The sequence below is a fragment of the Nelusetta ayraudi genome, unplaced genomic scaffold (assembly GCF_046127955.1).
Source record: "Nelusetta ayraudi isolate G7.1 ecotype Tasmania unplaced genomic scaffold, CSIRO-AGI_Nayr_v1 ptg000009l, whole genome shotgun sequence".
Taxonomy (NCBI): Eukaryota; Metazoa; Chordata; class Actinopteri; order Tetraodontiformes; family Monacanthidae; genus Nelusetta; species Nelusetta ayraudi.
In genome coordinates this window covers 2,144,987-2,168,110 of record NW_027466059.1, presented here as the reverse complement: position 1 = coordinate 2,168,110, position 23,124 = coordinate 2,144,987, and the positions used below count along the sequence as shown (strand labels likewise).

The 23,124-nt window shown below is 43.7% G+C and overlaps 2 protein-coding genes across 3 annotated transcripts in view; one reads left to right on the top strand and one right to left on the bottom strand.

Annotated features, from left to right (window-relative positions):
* Window positions 1-13,591, bottom strand: part of btbd11b (BTB (POZ) domain containing 11b) — a 71,793-nt gene extending 58,202 nt beyond the window's left edge. For both annotated transcript variants that reach the window (XM_076019386.1, XM_076019387.1), the window contains exon 1: window positions 10,935-13,591. In XM_076019386.1, the coding sequence (XP_075875501.1) occupies window positions 10,935-11,787 (853 nt within the window). In that variant the 5' untranslated portion in view covers window positions 11,788-13,591. The remainder of the gene's footprint in view (window positions 1-10,934) is intronic.
* A 2,042-nt stretch (window positions 13,592-15,633) lies between these two features.
* Window positions 15,634-22,676, top strand: cry1b (cryptochrome circadian regulator 1b). Its single transcript, XM_076019385.1, has 12 exons — window positions 15,634-15,832; window positions 16,028-16,208; window positions 17,216-17,324; window positions 17,635-17,777; window positions 18,043-18,227; window positions 18,308-18,393; window positions 19,008-19,148; window positions 19,259-19,567; window positions 19,752-19,903; window positions 20,339-20,541; window positions 21,269-21,385; window positions 21,683-22,676. The coding sequence occupies exons 2-12, from the start codon at window positions 16,051-16,053 to the stop codon at window positions 21,769-21,771; spliced, it is 1,692 nt and encodes a 563-aa protein (XP_075875500.1). The 5' UTR covers window positions 15,634-15,832; window positions 16,028-16,050; the 3' UTR covers window positions 21,772-22,676.
* Window positions 22,677-23,124: the final 448 nt, after the last annotated feature.

Here is a 23,124-nt window from a genome sequence, read left to right as displayed (position 1 = left end):
AGCACGGCATGATATATAGTTCCATCTCCGGGGGGTGGGGGGGGGTAAACAAAGGCGCCACAAACATGACCCGGCCCCACGGGCTGGAACATGTAACATTCATGCAAAGCCGCAAATCCGTACGAATGCACTTCTTGAGCATGTTTGGAGACGCTCTGACAGTGAGCAGCCGCTTCCTGCAGGCATGAATCAACATCCTCCGAGAGCCCTTCCGTTCCTCCAGCTGTGTTCTAGACGGTGAGTATCAGAGCCGGGCATGTGGCTAAGCTGATACAACATCAGGCTGTCAGGTAGGAAACCAACAGACACACCTGGTTCCCCGGTGGCGTGTCATCCTCTCAGCTCCTCTCAATCCACCGTGAGTCAGCGGGAGCTCCGAAATCCTGTCTGTCCGAGCGCAGTGACTAAACTAAAAGAGCAGTTGCAGCACAACGACAAGGCTTACTCATTTGCGGTGGCCTTTAATCCCCATTGTTCTGCTAACAGCGTTGTGGGTGTATTCCCAAAAATTTACCTTCGCCGCAAAAAAAAAAAATGTTATACATTTGCGATTAAAGCACATTTGTGCAACAAGATTAAGAAGAGCTGACCCAAAAAAAACGACTCATTTCCAGCTTGTGACATACTAGGCTAAAAACAAGATCTCCACATTCTCGACAACATTCTCAATGACACACCACTATCTGTCTTATGTAGCATACATAATATTCACAATCTAAAATAAAACATCTTTCTAATCAGATGACGGATGTCGGTATAATCACTGTGCTTCTGTCATCTAAGCTAGCAACAGCTAAAGGATACAAGTACTGCTTGTTAAAAAGAAATATTGAACTGGACGGAAGAATTTAAAATTTGATTTAAAACATTTGAACAACATTTAAAAGGATGGTAACTCAATGTCGGTAACTTGACGTCAAATTCTCACTCAATTTTCCAATAAAGCTCGGGTTTGGGCTCATGTCAGGTTTGTTCACATAGAAGGGAAATGGATACTTCAATGCTGTGGCGAACTCTAGCAAATGACTGAGAGGTTTTGGGTTTACTTTAGGGGGATTCCCTTGTCGCGAAAGTCATTCTGCAGAAATCTCTGTTACTGTCAGCAGTAGAATGACCACTGAGTCAAGATAGCTCTGTGCTTCTGCCAGGGAACAGACCGATACCAACCTCCCAACAAACGGGGGATGAGGGGGAAAAAAAGAAGCTGACTTTGACGTTGCGCAGCGATTCAAATCACGTGTTTTAAGTTTAAATCCGATCACAAAGAGAGCAAGAACAGCACTGTGACTTTTACTATATAACCAGTAACTAAGTGACTCGCAAAGACCCCGATGTAAGCAAGACCTACAATGCCATTACTGGAAAAACACCTTCGGTTACAATCTTTAACTGTGCTGTTACATAAGTGTTCCATTATTACATTCAAACTTGTATAGAATTTAGCATTTCTGACAAACAAAAGCTGTTTCACCTCCGAGGAAAAACAAGAGGAGATGGAACCAATATGCGGCTCTCTAACATCGTTTCTGGGAGGAAATGCGTGTCGTCTGGGTCTAAGCTACGATTAGCAGAGCGACCGCGCTGCCAGAAGTATATTTACAGTTAACCGTTTGATTGTTTTTCTTTTCTTTGCAGGGCAGAAATTACATTTGCTGCTCTCGTCGCAACGCGGCCGCTGTTCGGCGATCCACTTTGAGAATGAAATGAGAGCGGGGCAGGAACCGGCATATGTTAGTAATAAAAGATGTCATGAACAAAACAGACATACACTGGTACCTTCCCGTGTGCTAATCCGTACCATATGCTGCATTTTCAGCTCGGGGTTGAGAGTAAACTCGGACTGGAGGGAGAAGTACATAAAAAAAAAAGTCCAGTTTTAAAGGGCTTAAGAAAGGAAAAGCTGGACACGTGGGCCAAATGTTGAAACGCTGATTGATTCCCTGGCAGAACGCGCTCCTCCTTCACTCTCCTTCTATCACCGGCAGAGTCCGCAGCGACGACTGCGCCCACAGATTGTCTTTTGATCTGTAGGTGATCCGTCGTGGTTTAGACACATGTGTCTGTCTCCGGCACCAGCCCGGGCCGAGGACCCCTCCCACCAGCCCCCACTCACACCCCCCTCCAGCAGGGCCTCACCCACGGCTGGATCTGGATTGACAGAACTATTAGAGCGCTGCCAGACATGTAGGACGGGACAAGGTTACCTCATCGCGGCACTTACTCTCCATCAAGGCAGTGACAGAATGTGGACTCATTATATCCCATGGTCTGAGCGAGAATGCCGGACCGAAAGTGACAGGAGAAAATGAGTGCACGCGGCAGAGACAGTGAGAGAGGTGGAGGCTTGGGGAAATAACAAGAAAGGGACAATAACAGAGGAGGTAAACAGATTATTAACGCCTATTAAAGGGGCTCTATTATGGCCAGTCCCAGGCAAATTAATTTTGGTTTCCAACAATAAAAAAAGGTAAAAAATAAAAAGAAACTCTTAATTTGAGCTGTACAGACCTAACAAAACAATTGCTTCTCTCAATCGACCTGAAGAGGCTGTTTTGACCCTCTTCCCCCCTCCCCTACCTGCTCCATCCGTGGCTAACTCCCTTGTGATTGGCCAGCTAGCACTCACTGCTAACGCTAGCTAGCAAATAGCTCTCATGCAGTGATGCGTTACTATGGTAATCAGGTCGGCCTCTTACATAGAAAGATGAGCAAAATATAAAGAGCTTGCTTCAGTGCTGTAACACGGACAAACCCCACGAGAGATAAGACAATTTTCCATACATGGTGAGTCAAGTTAGTTTGCATGTAGTTTTTTCAAGTCAGTTTTTTCCCAAAAGAACCCCTGTAAAATCACAAGTATGAAAATCCAACTCGACCAATATAGAACGAGGAATATCATGCTGTCGCTTCAATCAAACGTGTCCATGATAAAAATGCACCTCCACACACAGTTCGAAGGTCAGAGCTCAGTGCTCTCACGGGAGGTAATGGGACACCAGCGGAATGGAAGAGAACTAGTAGTGCGTCAGCAGATTCAACAAAGCATGGCACGTTGCACTGTTCATAAAGACCTGTAGTATGACATCAACAAAATCAAATACAGAGTAAGTGCAGCCCGTCCTTCTGCAAATGCAGCTGCAAGAGCTTGTTTGATAGCGTGATCTTACCATGCAGAAGCTCCGCTCGGGTTGGATAATTTTCTTACGGAACACCCAACAGACCATAATACACACGATCCACAAGGCTAATTCTGAAGTCTTCTTCTTTTTTTCTTTTGGAACACGGCCCCTTTTATTCCCTGATCACTTCTCAAGAAAAGGTGAAGCACATCTGAGGTCTCGCTGGAAGGCATTCAAGGAAACACTGAAGAAACAATTAATGATTCAACACAAGTCCTCTGTCGGAGTTGAAGTGTTGTGATGCTGTTTTCAATCCAAACTGACTGGCAGCCTGCACGGCATCCAGATAGAGACACGACATGGCACAGCCGTAATCAGTGCTAACGTGAGTAGACGCCCTTATATGCACAGCTAATTACATCCCCGAGAGAAACTACAAGTTTATTTAATAGTGAGGGCGGCATGTATGAAGCAGACTGCCTTTATTTCAGTCACAGCCTTCGTATGAAGACTGAGAACAAGGAAAACAGCTCACTTGTCTCGAGTGGTCACACATAACCCAAACCAAGGTTAATATTCTCTTCAATATCTCTTCAGGTATCACAAATCCATGCAGCTTATCGTGTATGTGGTTTCATGGCCTTTTTAGATGCTTAATTTCAACACAAATTTGGTATTTATTTGTCTTTTCAGACCTAACGCAAGCCATGTTTCTCCACTTTTTTTTGATTCCATTTGCATTCAAAATTTTTAGCTCAACATCAACTGAAAATCAGTCCACATAGCAAAGTTAGCCCTGTTTACAGCTTCCAGTAAAATCACCCTGTTTCATCTTCCACCTAAAGTCGATGTTGTTGGCTCGTTTAGCCGTCTGATCGAGTGAGGTGACAGGCTGTTTGATGTGGGTGAGCGACGTCCCGGTGCGGCAGCATTTTCTGCTGATCCGAGTCAGATCGCCACACGCAGCCAGAGGTGGTTGAGTGTCACCGCAGATTGTCCTCTGACAACTTGTGAACCTATCTGCTACGCTGCTGCCAGGGGGTCCCCTGTCTGTCATCCTCGCAGCTTAATGTGATTAAAGAACAACAGGTGAGACGATGCAGGAATAAATGGATTAGCATCGCGCCGCTAGTGACTGGCGCAGGCCACCGTGCGAGGCTGTGAGCTGGCTAAAAAACCTGCTTTGTTCGTAACAGACTGCTGACAAATTTAGGTCACAGTTCATCCGCCGGGAATCAGAAAGTGCCTCGGTGTGTCCCTGCGTGCGTGTTTTATCTGAAACGGTGACGGGACGGTCTCCATATTTCTCTTCGACCGAACATTAGAGGATGAAAAAGCAAATAAATAAATAAACAAAGGCTTGTTTACTGGCATCCTCAGCCAGACGGGCTCGTACTTAAACTGGATCATTTCGCTCCATTCAACAATAGGAATTTAAAGCTGGAAAAACACCGAGGTAGATACTGATGCGGCACCAAACCTAATCCACTTGCTGGTACTTGTTTGCCCAGAGTCTTCTCTCTGCTATTATAAGAAGTAGGCATTACTTGTCTGGGTCTCATCTGTCACCCACAGCTTCCTTTATGGATTTTCCTGTTTTGATACTTGCCATCTGCGCCTCCTTCTCTCCCTCTGCTTTTCCTCCAAAGTCGACATCATGAACAATTCTTGCTTCGCCATCAGCGGATTTAGCTCTGCACGGCAGAGTCACTCAACTTCTCTGGTCCGGCACTAGTCTGAATTCTCACAGTTGATGAGAATTAATGCCTACACACCGGGGTGTGCAAAGTGAAAGGAGGATTTAGAAAAACTCAGAAATTTTCAAGAACAAGCCATCCCTAAACGAGAAGTTCGGTTTTAAATGTGTCTCGGATTAATACAGCTAAAGCCACATGATTGACATCACTGCTACCAAAACAATGGCAGTAAATAGGGAACTAAACCGATTACGGTAAAAAGAGATTTTTTAGCACAACGAGCACTATTTCTGGATGTCATTATGAGGCCTGCGACAGAGGAAATCCCAGCAGAGTGCAAAAAGGAAAGCATCAAGTCAAGATGAAAAAGTAAAACCACAAAAAAAACAAAAAAAAAACAATCACAGACGAGCGAATGCGGTGCATTATTTTGTCTCTGAAAAATTACACCCTGACTTTTGCACTCGACAAACACTGGGAGGACGTCGAATTGAACACCGTGATTGCAGATACCCTCATGAACCAGTCAACTGAAACTCACAGCAATGAGTGACAGTTTCCAAATGAACCCTTTCATTCACTCCTCGAAGGTTATTTGAAAAATGAATTGCGGAATAAACCGATACCACCTGTCTATGGGAGTGGCTTCCAAAATGAGTTTCCCTTCTCTTGTCTCAAGCTCGATTTGAGCTGCACGTTGACTCGGGCTCCACGTTGAAACAGCAGCTTCGCTCCAATCCACCATATGTTACTAAAACGTACACGTATTCATAACGGTATGCTGCTGCGCTGGCCGGGGGTTTCCCTTGCACGGATGCATTATATCTCACTTGCAGACATAACTGGGACTTGGTCTGCACTGGTACTGAGTGGTACCGCTGCAGACCACATTCATTCCTGTCTGCCTGCTTCTCCCCCCCACGTGGAGTGTGCGCCAGGCACCAAACACAAGGCTGCTCCGGCTGCTTGGATGAGAAGCAAATGACCTGTGAATGGATTTGGCCCCCGCACCACCTCGGACCCCGTGAAGGGGATACTCATAAATCATCGGAAAACTACCCGGAAAAAGATAGGTAGAGTGCCACCTCATATGTCCCTCCGACAAGTGCCCCATTTGCTCGCTTTTTCACACATCATGTTCCCGTCTGGCAACTGCGCAAGAACCTGGGTCCCACTTTGCAATGAGAGCCGCTAAGTATTGGGTCAGGCAGGTCACAGCGCCGCTGTTAGAACTTAAGTCTTCTGAGGGATAATCGCACTTCCTTTTCACTTTCCACGCCACTGAGGGCGCTTTCTGGGAGGGCACAGTGTGGTGTGATCCCTGCCGTAGAGGCATTAGTGGCACTGGTACAAGGAAAAGTGAAAAAGTGAAGCAAGCAGTGACAAAGCAGGCGACGTGCTAGATATTAATATTGTTATGATCAATCTTATATCCGTATTGTTAAAGACACAACCAAGCCAACCTGAAGGTATCTTAACGGTGCTGCGGTAAACAGCAAAGAGGTGTGCCAGATGGTGACTTAAGCGATGAAACAGAAGGTTTGCTGATCATCACTGTTGAGTCCAGGTTGGCTTTTTATTGGGAAGCTCTCGGAACATATTTGTCATTTCGGGGGGGTTTTTTTTCTTCTATTTTAATGGTCTACCGAGTGGCATCATACTCCCCAAACTGACCCCGATTAGCACACAGAGACAGCGGAGGGTCGAGAAAACAGTATCACAGTTTAACAGTATGAATAAATCCTTCACAGTACAACACTTTAAAAATGTATTTTTGGCCAAAATAGACTCGCTGTCAGGGACTCAAGTACACGTTTATCCATACACCTGCATGAATATTTCACTGCTGGGTTATTGCCACAGCTTGGAAAAAAACAGCACCATAAAACAAAATAGTCCTGGAATTGAAACGCACATTGCCTGTGCCTTATTGAAATGACTTTCCAGTGAAATATTCCTTTAAATCATTCAAATAAACCTGCTCTGCTCGGAATTGGCAGTCGCCTCTCGCCGAAAGTGTGATTGGGAAGTGATCCTCAGGGTGGAACTAAGCACTCAGCGTCTATTCCAGTGGGGGGAATTCTGCGACAAGCGCACGTCATTAACAAAATCAAGAATCGCTGTGTTGGTGTCCGGCGTGAGCGATTAGAAAACACAGCATCGCCCCGAGTAGTTTCCAGCGCTGACAGGTTACCACAGCTGAAGCAGGGAAATCCAACACCCACCCGGTAACAGTACTGAGTCAGAGACGCTGAGAGACGCCCCTGACATCTTGATGTGAGAGCCTGTGTGCGACAGCATGTGCGTGTTTTTGGGTTGTGCATGTGGGAGGGCGGCCATATGCTGTACGCGCAAGTGCAAAATTGCAGTATTGTGCAATTTGAGAGAACAGACTGCATAGGATGGGCATATTAGCGATGCGGTATTGAGACGGGACAGAACAAAAGCCAGTTCTCCTCCTGCACAGATAGAAATCCAAACTAAACAATATTCAGGCAAAGGCTGACACAGTGATTCAACCATCAACTACAAATCCATAAACAAGCTAAATCTATAATGTCATGCTCTCTCCTATACCTTCCGTGGGAGAGACATTAGATTGAGACATTTGCTGACGTACACGAGAGAAGCTCCAAAGTTGAAAAAGAAAATCATCCGGTAAAGTCCCTCCTTTATCAAAACAGTGACAGCACAATAAATAAATAAGATCTGCTCTGGAGGAAATGCAATAAAGACATTCTTAATGGCCTCCTGACAAAGCCAGGTTACCGGCGTTAGCATAATATGAAAAAATCACCTCAATTACTCCTACTTGGCAGACTGAGCGAGAGAAAATGAATGAGAGCCATACGGGGGTTCAATTTGGCAGGCGGCGGTTTAAGGTCAAACCACCCCCAGATTTTCTGACTGTTTGGATTTACTGTAGTGAGGTTGAAGCCTCTCCTCTTTGCCTTATCTGCCACTGCAGACGGAGAACATCATGGGCAAATGATGTAAAAGAGCTTCAGTGACCAGATTTTAAAAAAAATTTGGAACTGCGTAGCATGTATTAACCCTACTGATGTACCAAACAGAATGTTTTTTTTTTTTTTTCTTAAGAAAAAGTTCCAGGACTGATGCTGTTCAAAGGTCACTTTCATCCAGGACCATAAAGAAAGGCAGAGCGCTGTGAGAATTAGATTATTTTTTTCACATGCCCTGCAGACCATACCTCCATCGCCAACATGCATGCACACAGGTCAGTGCTCCATAGAGCTTTTAGCAGCCAAGTGCTCTTAAAGTCAAGATTCTAGTAGTGAAGTTCCGCACAATTACTAAATACAACATCCACTAAATTTTATTGACCTTCAGGAAACAGCCTAATCAGCCATCTGTTCAGACTCTCCATCAGAAAACCGCCAGGTTTAGCTCTGTTACCCCTTTTGCATGTTTGAAAGGGGACAACAAGGGTGGGGTTATACATTTTTGACATCACAAAGGGCTGATTTCCAAATGTGTGTTTCTTTAGCACACAATTGCAGGCGGGCTGCAGACACACAGCACTATTACAAAGCATTGGTAAAAAATGTATTTTTGCATTACACGCCTGCGGGATACTGCGAGAACCTGTAAGACTTTACGGCACCTCTCGGGCATCGCTTCAATATATCAAATGCTTCACACAGTGTTACAGTCTTGCTGCTCATCCTATTCACCAGTGCAGTGCATCACTGAGCAGTCACCTCATGTAAACCCAGCCTCTCTGTGATGCTTAGTGGTCAGGGACTGCTATTTCATACCATATCATATTCGCCTATTTGTGTTGTACGGCATTTCGGAAAAGGTGCGGACGCATTTTTTAGAAGCCATCTGTATCCGGAAGCAATGCGGTAATTCTGCATTATGTCATAAGTACAATTGGAAGCTTATTGGCGGCGCAGCTGCGTATCTACCAGTGTCGATTCTGCCAGCAAACGGACATGAAAGAGTAAACTCACTGGCGGTTAGGATAAAGCGAAAGGTTTTATTGTTCCTTTAAGAGAGACAGGTACAGTAAAATATAGAACCCTCCTCATGCGGCTGTGGGCTTCTGCCGGATGATTCATCGATACGGTCACAGAGTCTCTCCGAGTTGCTCTCTCCCTGCTTCTTTCTCTCCCTAAACTGTATAACTCAGTTTTATTCACATCACTCTGCATAATGCATGATAGCACACAGCAACCCCCAACTCACCCCCAACCCCCCCGCCACCTCCCGAAGGCCCTTCATTACGTAAACCTGTTGCAAGAGGAGCCACAGCAGCACTTTTACAACATCCATCAAAACAGGGGCAAAGCATGTGTTAGAGTGGTTTGTGATGTATTGCCGGCTGAGCGGCTCTGAAGTCTGAATACAATTGCGCTCGCCCTCAAAGCACGTCGTGGAGAGGTGTTTTTCAGAGCAGTTAGAAAGCAAATGTTGACTGTTGAAAATGACTGGTGGTACGGCGGCGCACGTGCCAGAATCTGCAGATGCAGAATGCAACAAGAGGAGGAGACGTCTTTCCTCTTTTGGGGAAACAAGGAACAAAAATAAATAAAAAAAAAAAAACGTCAGGTCTTCGGAACATCACTGCAGGAAATGAAGTGAGGAGAAAACCTGTCGCTGACGCCGAGCGCTTTCAATGCGAGGCATTATGCCCTGGAATGCTAGGCCCTTTTTCACCGCCTTGTGCATTAACAAAGGCCGCGCACCATATAAGAAAGTTATCAGTCAATGCTGTCTGCAGAACAACGCCGCACAGGAGACGACTGTCGGGTTTGAAGTGGCACAATGTAGTTTTTACCTCTTGAAATGACGTTTCAGTGACGATTCAAATGTTTCGAAATCATTATTTTACGATCGCTTGGCTTGTGAGAGGGAGAATGGAATCCCGGGCCATGACACAGCATGCCTGGCTGACCTAGTATAAGACAACAGTGTTCCTCAGATGTTCATTTGTTTGTGGCAGCCTGCCAAAACAAATAAATAAACAAGCAAACGGGGAACGTTCAAGACATGCTCCGCACATTTCTTCTTTCCATGCCCATTGCCACCGGCACTTATTTACACCTGTTTACTTCATTTGAACCATGTTGCAGCATATTTCTCCAAATGGTCCCCAAACAGGCAACAGTGACGTTTGATCGCTGTTGTTGCGATTGTGATCAGTGTGACCCAGCTGAGCAGTGTGATTGCAACGCCGCTGCTTCAAACATACAGCAGCACATCCAGGAAACTGTTTCTTCTCAACAAACCATGTCATTTAAGTAGTGTTGCTGTTGCTCAGTAAATGGTCTCAGATTAATTCAGGTGCCAGTGTAGCGCACTAATGACTAATGTTACTGTTTCCTATGTTGGATGATTGCCTGATTGCTTGCTTGTAAACACGCTCTAGATACATGCAAGTAATAAACGTATGTCGCCGTCCTCAGTTGAGGAAATAAATAATAAATTAGAGTTGGCAGCATTTGCTCCCTTTGCTCACTTAGTTTGAAATTGTAATACTGAAGATGTAGTTGTTATTCAGGCAATTGACTTTGTCTCAGTACGTCCAACTAAGACTGGCCCTGAGAAGCTGGCTCACTCGTCTCTGTGTGTTCAAAATGGCACAAGGACCAAAGACACCAACTAAAAACAATGTCACAAAGAGGCAAGCGGAAAGAAGACAGAGTTGCTAGCAAAAGACTGGACAGGCGAGTTCTGTTGAGAGGGTGTCACGCAGGCAACCAAAGCAATCTAGTCCTGTAAGCAGGTGAGCCGGGTGCACAGTGTCAACGGCTGGGGTGCCATTTTTCCTGGTATAAGTAGATGAATTGGATGAATGATTTTTGACACACTTTGAAGCAAAAACATATATTAGTTACTTTAAGAGGACACCGCTAATCAACTTAGCCTGGTTTCAGCTACAAAAAAAAAAAAAAATTGAAATTTTGATTTTGCCTACCAAACAAAATTAACATATTGTTAAAGTTCAGGCTGGGGATAAGATGAAGTGGAGTCACTCATACATTGACATTGCTGGCACCGCCACAGGATTCTGAAGTGACATCATATTACGCATAAGAGGGGGGGGGGGGGGGGGGGAATAAGTGCGAACTCGTCCGCGTTCGTGACCCACCGCTTGCATTCTTGCCGCAGATGAGGTGTTGCCAGGGCAGCAGCGAGCCCCACACCTCGGCATCACCGCTGACGGCCTGCTCCAGGGTCTCCACGGTGAACTTGGGGATCCCGTTGTCGCGCTCCAGCAGCGCGCTGCGCAGCACCCGCGCGTACACCTCGCGGAAGAGGCTCTCCATGCACGCGGCCAGGTAGATGGCGGCGTGCTCGTGGATCCTGACCGCCACCCGGCTGTCGACCATCCACCGGAAGAACTTGCCCACGTTGAAGGTGAGTCCGCAGCGCGTCGATTTGCCGCGGCTGAACTTGTCCTCCTCCGTGCTCATGTTGTACAGGGACAGGGCGCCCAGGGCCGCGCCGATGCAGTTCGACGCGACGCTCCACGACAGCGCGATCTTGATGGCACTTTGGACCTCGTACTTGGTGCATTTGGCGTAGCGCAGGCTCAGCCGCTGCGCCTCCTTGGCGACGCGGACCAGGGCCCGGCTCACCATCGCCGAGAGCCGCAGCAGGACGTCCTGCGGGGGCGCGGGGAGGCTCATCTCCTCGTCTCGGCACAGGGCGCTCGCCACTTCCCCGAGGCTCCACGGCACATCCTCAAGCTCGGGTAGTTTCGCGCACGGACCGGTGCTCTCCAGGATCTCGGCGTCTTCGACCAGGACCGTGTTGACAGTGTCCAGACTGTTGTGGCGACTGTGCATCGAGTCGGTTAGATGCCAGTTATTGGCCCCATGTGCCTCCGAGCAGCACAGCGACGCACTGGAAGACCTGAAGGAGTCGGCGGCTCCACCATAACCCGAGTCTAGCGTCAAATCCTCCAGGGTCCTCGCTACTGTCTTGCTACTCCTTGCCATAACTGCACTTCATAGTGTAAAGGAGAGAGCTTGGGAGTGTACTGGAGAAAGAAAAATAGAATCTATCTAGAGATAATCCTGGACTCGAGGGCTTGGAATATGCCTGTGCACGCTCCTAGCACGCACTCTGCCGGTGCGCCCTCAGCTGACTCTTGTTAAAGAGAAAAAAAACCGACGGCAAAATTCTTTCGCATTGGGTTAAGAGAGTAGCGTCTCTGCACCGGGCATCAACAGTCGCACAGCGCTGTAGCGGCGCAGTGGTTGACAGATGGGGGCGGGGCGCTGTGGAACAGCTGTCAGCCAATGGACTCTCGGGATGCGGATGCCACGAGTTTTAATTGGAGAACTGCGTGTGTGGAGGAATAACAAAACGTCTTTAATGCGGCCCATTATACGAATTATAAATAAAAGAAAATGTAATGCAAACGTTGAGTGGAGTGTGCGTTCGAATTTGTCCAACGGAGTGAGAACTTTTCTTCTCTCAAAACTTTGGCGCAAGTGCAAGTTCCTGCCAAAATGTATGAGTCAAAGAAGGGAATTGTGGTAAATAATAAATCACACAGTATAGGAGTAGAGGCATTTATGTAACCATGTTTATAGGACAGGTTCTCCAGAGGATCGGGTACTTTTCTGATGTTTTCTCAGGGCCTGTATCTGATCGTAACATGACTCAAGAGCATTAATAATAGATTGCATGCATAATGTATCCTCTGTTCTCTGGAGGAGAACTCTTGAAAAGATCTACATTACTTCCAAGGTCATTAGACAGGGTCTGACTAACCATTTTGTTTTTAATTTGTGCTCCCTAGACCAGTGGGTTATGTCACGTTAGGATAAATGCGGCTTTAACCTCAATAAAAATGCAAGAGAGAAAATCCCGGAACCAATATTTGGTTTAAGTTGAATGTTGGGGACAGAAAAATGAGTATCAACTCAAACAGGTCTATTGAAAAAAGAAGGGAAATATATGTAGAATAAAAAATGTTAGACATAAGTGATACAAAACTGCATTTGCACACAACATGGATTCTGAAGCTGTGAGTAAAATGTCTCCCTGGAGCAACAGTGATCCCTAGTGCTGTGAAAACAAACTTCAGTTTAATTATCAGCAGGACGCACACAAGTCTTTGATTTTGTAAATAACAAATTGGTCCAGAGAATTTAGGACGCTTTGGGGAGTTAAAATACTGTACTTATATTCTCGACTATCCTCATCATGGACTGATTTTTTCAATCTAAGATATTTAAAGGAGAGTTGAACACCACAAGACATACAATAAGAAACAAAAAGGCAATGACATCCAATAATGATGAGGGTGCTGACAAGCTTTAGCATTTTGATGAGCAGTATACGTGAACAAAGGCAGTTTAATGTTCTGCTATGTTAAAAAGTGGGTGTTGAGTCAGAAGCTCATTGTTTTGGTCAGTATGCAATTTCTCTACGCTAATATTGCTTTTCATACCATTTTAAAATACTCAACATTCTATCCTTGTCTTGAAGAATACAAACACCTCCTGCCATAATTATTTCAAAATGAAGGCACTCACCTGAAAGGTCATCTATTCTTCGATGATAATTTCACACCACAGTTTCCTGTAAGAGTTGTAACAAATTAACCTCAAGGGTGAAACTTCATTTTCAAGGGGAAAAAAATACTGTTGGGAAATCAAGCCTCAAGTACCAATTCATTTCAAAACACTTATGGATAATTAATTATTGCAGCTGCCATTATTGTGTACGATAAAGTACATTTGGACAAGATGATGTTGCTTTAAATGAAATGTCCAATAATTAATATATGATCTGAGACAATTAAGGACGTTCATGTTTACCTTTTTATGACTTTTATTATTTTATGACTATTATTTTGAGCAGGCAACCACTTTGATGGAAACGCAATGCCTTTTCAGTAAAACAATGTATGGCTTCCAGCGCCATCTACCGTACATTTATAGAACTACAAGTTTTCAACCACGTCTTTAAAGGGCACCTATGACGCTTTTCCACTTTTCTGAGCTCGAAATACTGCTGCAATGTTGAATCCTAGTGTCAAACGATGCGAAACAGTCAATTAATGAGGTTCATATGTTTGGACGTGAGCCCTGCAAGTTGCTGGGCACGGTTCTGAACGCTCTGTTCAATGATTTTTATTTTTTTTTTTTTAACGTTGGGATCGCATTGACGTCAATGCGTACCGTATTTCTTCCAACTTTAGTTTTAAGACTATTTGCAATGTACAACTGCTGAATCGTGTTGATAAACTGTTAGGAAACTGTAAGGGAAAAAGCAAGAACCTCGTGGCTTTTTCTCCTCTTCTCCTGTTTTTCTTCTACTTCTCCTCCAACCTCTCTGCCGGCTTCTTCTTGTGCTTGTTACTCTTCTTCTTCTTTATCTTCTTTTTCTTCCTCTTCTTCTTCGTCATCTGTTACATTTTTGCTGCATTTTCACTTTGGACATCACAGTAAACCGGTAAGTCAACCATTTTCTCTTTAATAGTGACTGTTGAGATGTTTGTTTGATGTGGTGAATAATCTGACATCAGATATTGAATTAGTCTTCAGTTATATGGTCAATTTATCTGAGTAATACTTGTACTCTTTATCTCTGAGTTGAATAGAAAAGATTGAGTATCATGTGTTTAACTATTAAGTTAGATGTTATAAACCTGACTATCTCAACCTAGATGTCTAGGCTCTTCTTCTATGTTAAGAAGGTCACTGAATAAATTAATAATAAATAAACCTCTGAGTTGGACAGACAAGATTGGGTATCATGTTCTATAACCTCTGAATACTCCAACCCAGACATCAAGGCTATTCTTCCATGTTAATAAACAAACTGAATAGTTTTGTTAATGTATGTATGTATGCCATCCCTGAACTGAAGACTGGTGTTAGATCACTAGAACTTAATTATTATATAGTCTATATTCTTAATTATTAGTTAAGTATTTCTTGCAATCAATATATTGCGACAGAGAACGTATTGGGGAGATATTACTATTTGTGTCTAGATATTTCCTCCCCTATATCACCTATAAGAGAAGAGTAGTTCTAGTATAAATATTGAAATAAAAAATAGGAGGAATGCTTATCTAAAACTAGCGAATTTAAAACGAGCAATAATGAAGTTGTTTGCCAGTTACTAAATAATTTGCAAGTTATTAATTAAAGATTAACTCATTAAAGTTCAAGTTGTCTGTGTTTTACTTGAACCAAAGTTAGGCTCCGACAGCATTTGAAATTATTTCACGTGTATCAGTGAAAGTACTTAAGATTTAGAGTAAACGTGATTACGTATATGTATGTATGGCACGTGTTTAAAGACGCAGGACGTATTTCGAAAAATCACGCGTGTGGAATGCTTGTCACATGCTGAACATTAAACTCGTAAAGTACGCCTTAAATACGCGTATTTCACATGTAAATTTAATGGAATATGTGTGCGTTCGTATTGTAATTCAACTGTAATGCATTTGAACTGACATATATTTACCAAAAGCCACTTGAGTTCGTTGTGTTGCGATTCCTCGCCGCCCGCCATGTGTACATCCGGGTACTTTCCGAGGGTATACGTAACCACATAAACACAACTCACTGGGACTGTTTTATAACATTTTATAACACCGCTGGCGGCAGTTTTCACGCTAAATGCACTGGAACACTATCATTTATAAAATACTATTCTGACAAGGGTTTTGAACGCTAACTTCAAAACGACAGTTTTGAAGTTAGATATGAGTGTCGAAAGCACACCACGGAAACGTGACCTGGTTTACGTTGCATAAGGAAACGCGCCGACCAATCAGAGCGCCCCTGCTTTCCGCGTGTCTGGACTCTTCACGTTTAAGCAGTCCGACCCCGCCGCTCAAACCAGCGAAGGTCTGACACAGATACGGCTCACTCTGTAAGGTTGCTTTTCGAGGAAATAACTTGGAATTTGTTTCGCACGGTTCGACGCCCCTACGCCACCTACTTGGACTACACCGTCGTTTTCACCCCTGCGTCGTGTTGTGGATTACCGACGACTCAAACCAAGGCGAAGGTAACAGGGCTGTTGTTTCTTGCGTCAGCTGGTTTCTGCCACCGTCCACATACGCAGCCAAGTCTGCTCCGGACTATCTCCTCTGTGGATATGATCGCGGACCAGGGATAACCCCAGACAAGCGCTTTCGGATTCTTTTTTTCTTTAACCAAACAGCAGCTTTCCCGTGTTTTTGTTTTTTAAGTGACTGCACAGCCTGCATAGAGAAAGCAGGCAACATGGTTGTCAACACCATCCACTGGTTCAGGAAGGGACTGCGCCTGCACGATAACCCAGCCCTCAAGGACTCCATCCAGGGATCAGACACCCTGCGCTGCATCTACATACTGGACCCGTGGTTTGCAGGGTCCTCAAATCTGGGCATCAACAGGTGGAGGTAAGGCGGACGTGGCGTTCGAAACCAATTTGTAGACCATTAATGGCAATTGACTTTGACATTCCTATAAGTATTTGTGTAAATTGTGTTTAAAATGTCGCCATTTAAACATGGCCTCTTGCTCACGCGCGCGCGCGCACATGTTGTGTGTGTGTGTGTGTGTGTTTTATTTTTTTATGTTTATATTTGTTATAATCACCAACCTGCAGGTAAAGAGGTCAAATGGTGTATCTAGTAATAATTAACCAAATGACACAATAGATTGTTGTTGCTTTAAGAAAAATATGTTTATAAACAACTATGTAGTTGTAACTAGGTATGTAATATAATATTCTAATAATATATTCAAATTTTTTGAATTTGCTATTTGTCTCGATTTGTATTTTGTTCTGATGACTGAAAAGCAAAAAAAAAAATGTTTGTGGAAATACATAATATTTAATCAAGGCAATTGGTCGTCTATACTGTATTTAATAAAGTTACATAAAGTCATGAAGCCAGCATACTGCATATGATTCTGGTACTGCGTGAGTTGCCAGTTGACATAGTTTTAGTGAATTGTGTCTCTGCAAGGCCTTGCCACTAGATGGCATCGTTTCCCACTCTAACTAAGCCCATTTGTGTCAGTTCATAAAAACTTGGTCATAGTGCAACTTTGGTTCATTGTCAGTATATCAGCTGTAGCGAGGTGGGTTTCTCTCAGTAAAGTCATGTTGCGGGCTCCTTTTTTTTTTCAGTGTACGAACAGTCAGTTAAAGCTCTTGCATCTATTATTATATATATTTTTGTATTTCAAAGAAGCTATATGGCCTTTGCAACATTCAACACGCTCATTACTATTATACTTTCTTGGTATTTTGCCTCCTCTAACACAAAGGTTTGAACTGTTGCCGTTAAGCTCTTGCTATCCCAACGGAATTGATTCTCATGGCATATATAATAGTATGATAGCTTTATCTTTCCTGGATGATTCATTTCAAATCTATAATGTCCGTCCTGTTTTCTAGGTTTTTGCTGCAGTGTCTGGAGGACCTGGACAGCAGTCTTCGTAAACTCAACTCCCGCTTGTTTGTCGTCAGAGGCCAGCCTGCGGATGTCTTCCCCCGCCTTTTTAAGGTATGAGAGATTTTATCAAGCTCCCTCTGGCTATATGTGTCTTTATTTGGCTTGAACTGATTTGTTTGTGTTACTCTTTACTTTTTTAAGCCTAAGCACTATCACTCTGTCTCTTCCCCCATTACTGACCACACTCCACTATACACACACACACACTTTTGAGAATAATAATCATCCATGAATAAATCAAAAATCTATGACCCACCACTTATCAAAGTCCTTGTGTTATTGCTAACTTTTCCTTTTGCCGATTAAACCCTAAAACATCTGAGTAATTTTGCCCCTTCTTTATATTCCTCTGTGTCCTCAGGAGTGGCAGATCACACGACTCTCCCACGAGTGTGACTCCGAGCCTTTTGGCAAGGAGCGTGATGCTGCCATCCAGAAGCTGGCCAGCGAGTCGAGGGTAGAGGTCATTGTGCGGACTTCACACACCCTCTACAACCCTGACAAGTGAGCATCTGTCTGTCAGTTTGCACTCAAGCCCTGCGCTTGATGTGTTGTCTGAAATCCATCCTCTGATTGTCCTAACAAGTTTCTATTCGAAGAGAATTTCATAACACAATCAGCAATCAGCTCCAACCGACTGCAGCAGAGTTAAAACTGGCTCACGAAGTTGTAACGCAGTTCTCTAGTTCGTCATGTATAGATAATAATGTACACAATAATGTAATTTGTCTCTCTATTAACGCACAGTTCTCTTTATATCTTTCCAAAGTATCATCGAACTGAACGGTGGACGCCCTCCACTCACATACAGGCGATTCAAGCACCTCATCACCCGCATGCGTGATGTGGAGCCCCCTGCTGAGACCATCACCCTCGAGGCCATCAAACAGTGTGCCACACCCACCACTGTCGATCATGATGTCAAGTTTGGAGTGCCCACCCTGGAAGAACTTGGTAAATTGCCCTAAAAGTTCCCATTGCTGGTCGTTTTCAACTTGGATCCATTGTTGAGTTCTACTTTGGACTTTTTCTAGGTTTTGACACGAAAGGTCTGACAACAGCAGTTTGGCCAGGTGGAGAAACAGAAGGCCTTGCCAGGCTGAAGCAATTGGAGCAGAAGGTACAAAGGCATTCGAAAAGTCGGTTTGCTCTTGTGAAAAATCTAAACTAAGTTGGTTCTTTTCTTTATTTCTTCTTCATAAAGTCCTATTTGCGTAATATATCACTTGCGTTTAATGGGTTTTTTCATGAGTAAAAGATTTCAATTATTTATCAAATAATTTAAAAACATTCATTATCAATTATTAAATGCATTTTTTCCCCTCATCTTTTACTAACCATATCTAAACCACTTTTTTTTGGTTTATGCCTATTATTTTATTTCCAAGACCGCAAGTATTTAATATAAAGGATTAATTCTTCTCAGGAGCTCTGCCTATCAAATGATAATGAACACATAGATATTAATACGTGGATATGTGTCAGTTCTTGAGGAATAGTGCAGTGTCAATGTCTCACACTGTGTTCAGCAAAAACTCATTAACTAACACTGACGTTGGATATTTACCAAAAAGTTTTGTCCTTTAAATATATCATTTTATTTTTCAGTTTCAGTGCAACACACAAGTGTTGAACAAAATAATAGTGAATATGTGTGTTTGTGGGGGAGGGTTCCCTCTTTTTTTCTTCTTTTTTTTTTTTAAGTTTGAACTAACAGGCAGTTTGCTTAAACAGGCACGGCTGGCAAATTCAGAAGATTCGCAAACAAACTCCAGCTCCCTGCTGGCCAGTCCAACAGGTCTCAGCCCATACCTGCGTTTTGGATGTTTGTCATGTCGCCTCGTCTACATGAAATTCACCGACCTGTACGGAGAGGTGCGTGTGGCCACACACAAGTCCTGAACATTCCGAGATTCTCATCCTTTTTCAGTCAAACAATATTTTGTGACACGTAAGCCAATGTGTGTTTTTATCCACGCGATCAGGGCAAGGAGGCCAGAAATCTGCCCCCGGACTTCATGGGGCTGTTGATGAGGGAGTTCTTCTACACGGCCGCCAGCAATAACTCCTACTTTGACAAGATGAAGGGCAACCCTGTGTGCGTCCAGATCCCCTGGGACAAGAACCCCGAGGCCGTGGCCAAGTGGGCTGAGGGTCGGACGGGCTTTCCCTGGATAGACGCCGTCATGGCCCAGCTGAAGAAAGAAGGCTGGATCAGCCACCTCGCCAGGCGAGCTGTGGTCTGCTTCCTCACCCGGGGGGACCTCTGGCTCAGCTGGGAGGAAGGCCTGAAGGTGAGCATAAACACCACTCGCCCCGCGGCGGCTCAGCCATGGCACACTGATGCAACATTGATTTCCCCCCACCCCCAACCGCCTTGCAGTAATAGAAAGCTCTGAGCCTGAATAGTCTGGATTTCAAGTGTGGAGGGTTTGACTGGTTCACATTCTTCCATACCTCTGTGTCCTCGTCGTTCAGGCCTTCGAGGAGCTGCTCATCGACGCCGACTGGAGTGTAAACGCCGGCAGCTGGATGTGGCTTTCCTGCAGCTCATTCTCCCAGCAGTTTTTCCATTGCTTGTGTCCAGTCGAGTCCGGCAGGCGTGTGGATCCCAAAGGGGACTTCATACGGTCAGTCTGCACTTTCATGTCATCGCACTTAGAAGCCGTATGTACTCGAGATAAGGGCAATGAAAATGTTTCCCAGAAGAGACCTACCTCTTAGGTCATAGTTGCCTCAAGGCCTCTCCTTTCTGTGTGTATGGGGACATATTTTGTTTAATTTTGTATTAATGATGTTGTGCTGGTAACAGCTGCCCTATTTCTTTTTTTATTTAATTTTCAGAATAAATATTTGATTTGCAGACTTCCACTCAATTGAGTGGAAAACATTGCTGGAACACATTGCTTTATGACTGAAGATGTCTGCCACCGAGATAGTCAAATTACATATGCAGTTTTAGACCGACAATCACAACAGTACAGCTGCTTTTTGCGAGGGGAGTCAACATTATGTTCCGCCCGTTTCTAAACCGTCAACCTCTACGTTTCCGTTCTTGCTTACAGACGTTATTTGCCAGTATTGGAAAACTTCCCGGCCAAATACATCTACGATCCCTGGAACGCCCCAGAGCAAACCCAGAGGGAGGCAAAATGCGTCATAGGAGTCGACTACCCCAAGCCCATGATAAACCATTCTGAGGCCAGCCGCATGAACCTGGAACGGATGAAGCAGATATACCAGCAGCTCTCCTCCTCCAGAGGACTTGGTACGGATGACGCATTCACAGTGATCACACAGATAAAACTGTCTTCTCTTGGTTTCGCAGGGAATTGTTTCACAAATGCAGCTGTATGATTGCATGACAACGTAAAGCATACAACAAATTTGAGTTTTAGAGGTACAATCTAAAAGACAGTAAATTTTAAAATGTGAACAAAAGCAGTAAAAGGAGCAGCTATAGGTCAAATAAAGTCTTGCCATATTCAGGCTTTGATGAAAAAGAATCTTCCACGTCCTGAGATATTAATATCCGGACAGTGTTGTCAAAACAGTGGTGGCACAATAAAGAACTGAAACTGGTCAGTTGCTCAGCCAGGTACGTCCGTGTCACGCAACAAAATGAAAGCTAAAAAATAATAAATTGAAAGGGAAAAAAAAAACTATTTTGCATTTACAACAATAAGGATTTGCAATGAAAGGTGTTTTGTTTTCCTAATGTCAGTTGATTTCTTGACGCCAAAGCAGAACATTGTAACCTGCTCCTAATGGGATTAGATTAGATTAGATGTACTTCATTAATCCTTTACAGGAAATTAAATAAATAACACTTTTAGTTCCACATTGACCAAGACCCTAACTGTTTTAGCATGGCCACTTTCCTAGTAGTTTCCATCAGCAGCGTGGTGGAACATGCGTGGTGACATTTCAAGGATGAAATCAAATCTCTGTTCACCTTTTACGAACAACCGTGGTTGTACTGTGTTCTCTTGCAGACCTACTGGCAACTGCGTGTGCTACTCCGAACAATGCGGGTGGAAGTTATGCTGAAAGGCAGGTTATGGAAGGGTGTCATGAAAACGCCTTTAAACGGGACGTGCCATTTCAAACAGGTATGCAAATTGCGTTTTCTTCAATTGACTTCACATCTAAGAATGGAAATGTGTGGGTTTTTACCTCATCAGCGAGACTAATCCTTTTGAAAGAGTTTGTTGACATGCAAATGTAAATTTGTCTTCGCCATGGAGAAACAAACCTAAACTATTTTGAAGAAAAAAAAAGAAGCTGAAATCCAACCTCGACTAATCCTAGACTGTTATTTTGACTTACAAAAGAAAACATTGAATAGGTATCACTTTTCAAATAAAACCTTGGTTCTTATATCCCTGTCACTCTCTTTGCTTTGCCAGTTCACTCGCATGGAAGGTGCTATGCAGCACAGAAGCGACGGCATGAGTCCTCACTCGACAGAAGCTACAAGTCATGCAAGAAAAGCTAGTCGTCTTTGGACTGCCAGCTGTTTAAGTGAAGTCTGTAGTATATGGCATTGTTGCTCTGTTACCATGAAGAGCTTTTACCAAGTGGTTGAATACTTTGGTGTTGGTTATGCTTTGGCGTCCAGATTAAAAAAAACAAAAAAAAAACAAACAAGTAACATCCCTAAGAAACAGTTGAGAAAATATTAATGTTCCATAGAAAGAAGTGTGAAACTGAACAAAGCAACTGGTGTTTGTGTTAATGCCGTGTGTTGTCTTCCATTGCACATTCTGCAAAACCGTTAATCTTGACTGCGTTCGCCGCAGTCAAGCCAGGACGTAACTGGCTGAGCGTGTAATGCAGAACGGTGTCTGCTCCTGGCGTGTGAGCAGCCACGTCCTCGAAGTCTCTTTCTTCCCAGGAGACTGATCGAAACAGCAACGCAGCCCATGTCTGTCACTTCTTTCAGCACAATAAGATATATATATATATATATATATATATATATATATATATATATATATATATAATGTAGAATGATCAAACACAGACTTATGTTCTACGTCCCCGAATTTCACCTTGTCCTCAATTTAAATAAAATGCATACGGTGATGCAGTGTTTTGTCACAAGGATTTAGAAGATGAAAGGTTTACAAAATGTTAGACTAAAGACTCAGGTATTTAGATAGATAGATAGATAGATAGATAGATAGAAAGTGCCCACTTTGATTTTTATTTTATTTTTTGTATATTTGTTTATGTTTCTGTGAAAATAATGTACAGAAATTTTCAAATATTACTGTGAACGTGTATATGTTCACTAGCATGTGAATGTATATCTTTTTTTTCTTCTTCTTTTTTTGTATGTTAATAATCCAAAACTCTTAACTAACTGTATCTATATAAAAAGAAATATGCTGTGTGAAAGACGTTTATCTCGTTTCCTTTTGTTTTTCACGATCTGTCCGTCTAAAAATGTTCTCAATAGAGTCACGGGATGCTTTTACAATCCAAGTTGCCTGCCACGGTCCCCGCAACCTTTCGAGCACGTGAGAAAAATCTAATCCAAGCAGAACTCTGTCTGATGCTCGAGACGTACGCATTATGGCACATGCTTCCAGGAAACGATGCCAGACTATTGCATAAAACAACAAAAAGCGACTCGATGCGGATCTTTACACGAAGCCCCACAGTTGTGACCTGCCCGAACAACTGACCACCACAGTTGGGCTCGAGATCGATACGATAGACACGGCCGTGTGTGTGTGTGTGTGTGTGTGTGTGTGTGTGTGTGTGTGTGTGTGTGTGTGTGTGTATAGGTAACAACCGACAAGTCACGTTGGTGATCATGTGCGCAAAAAAAAAGAAGAAAAAA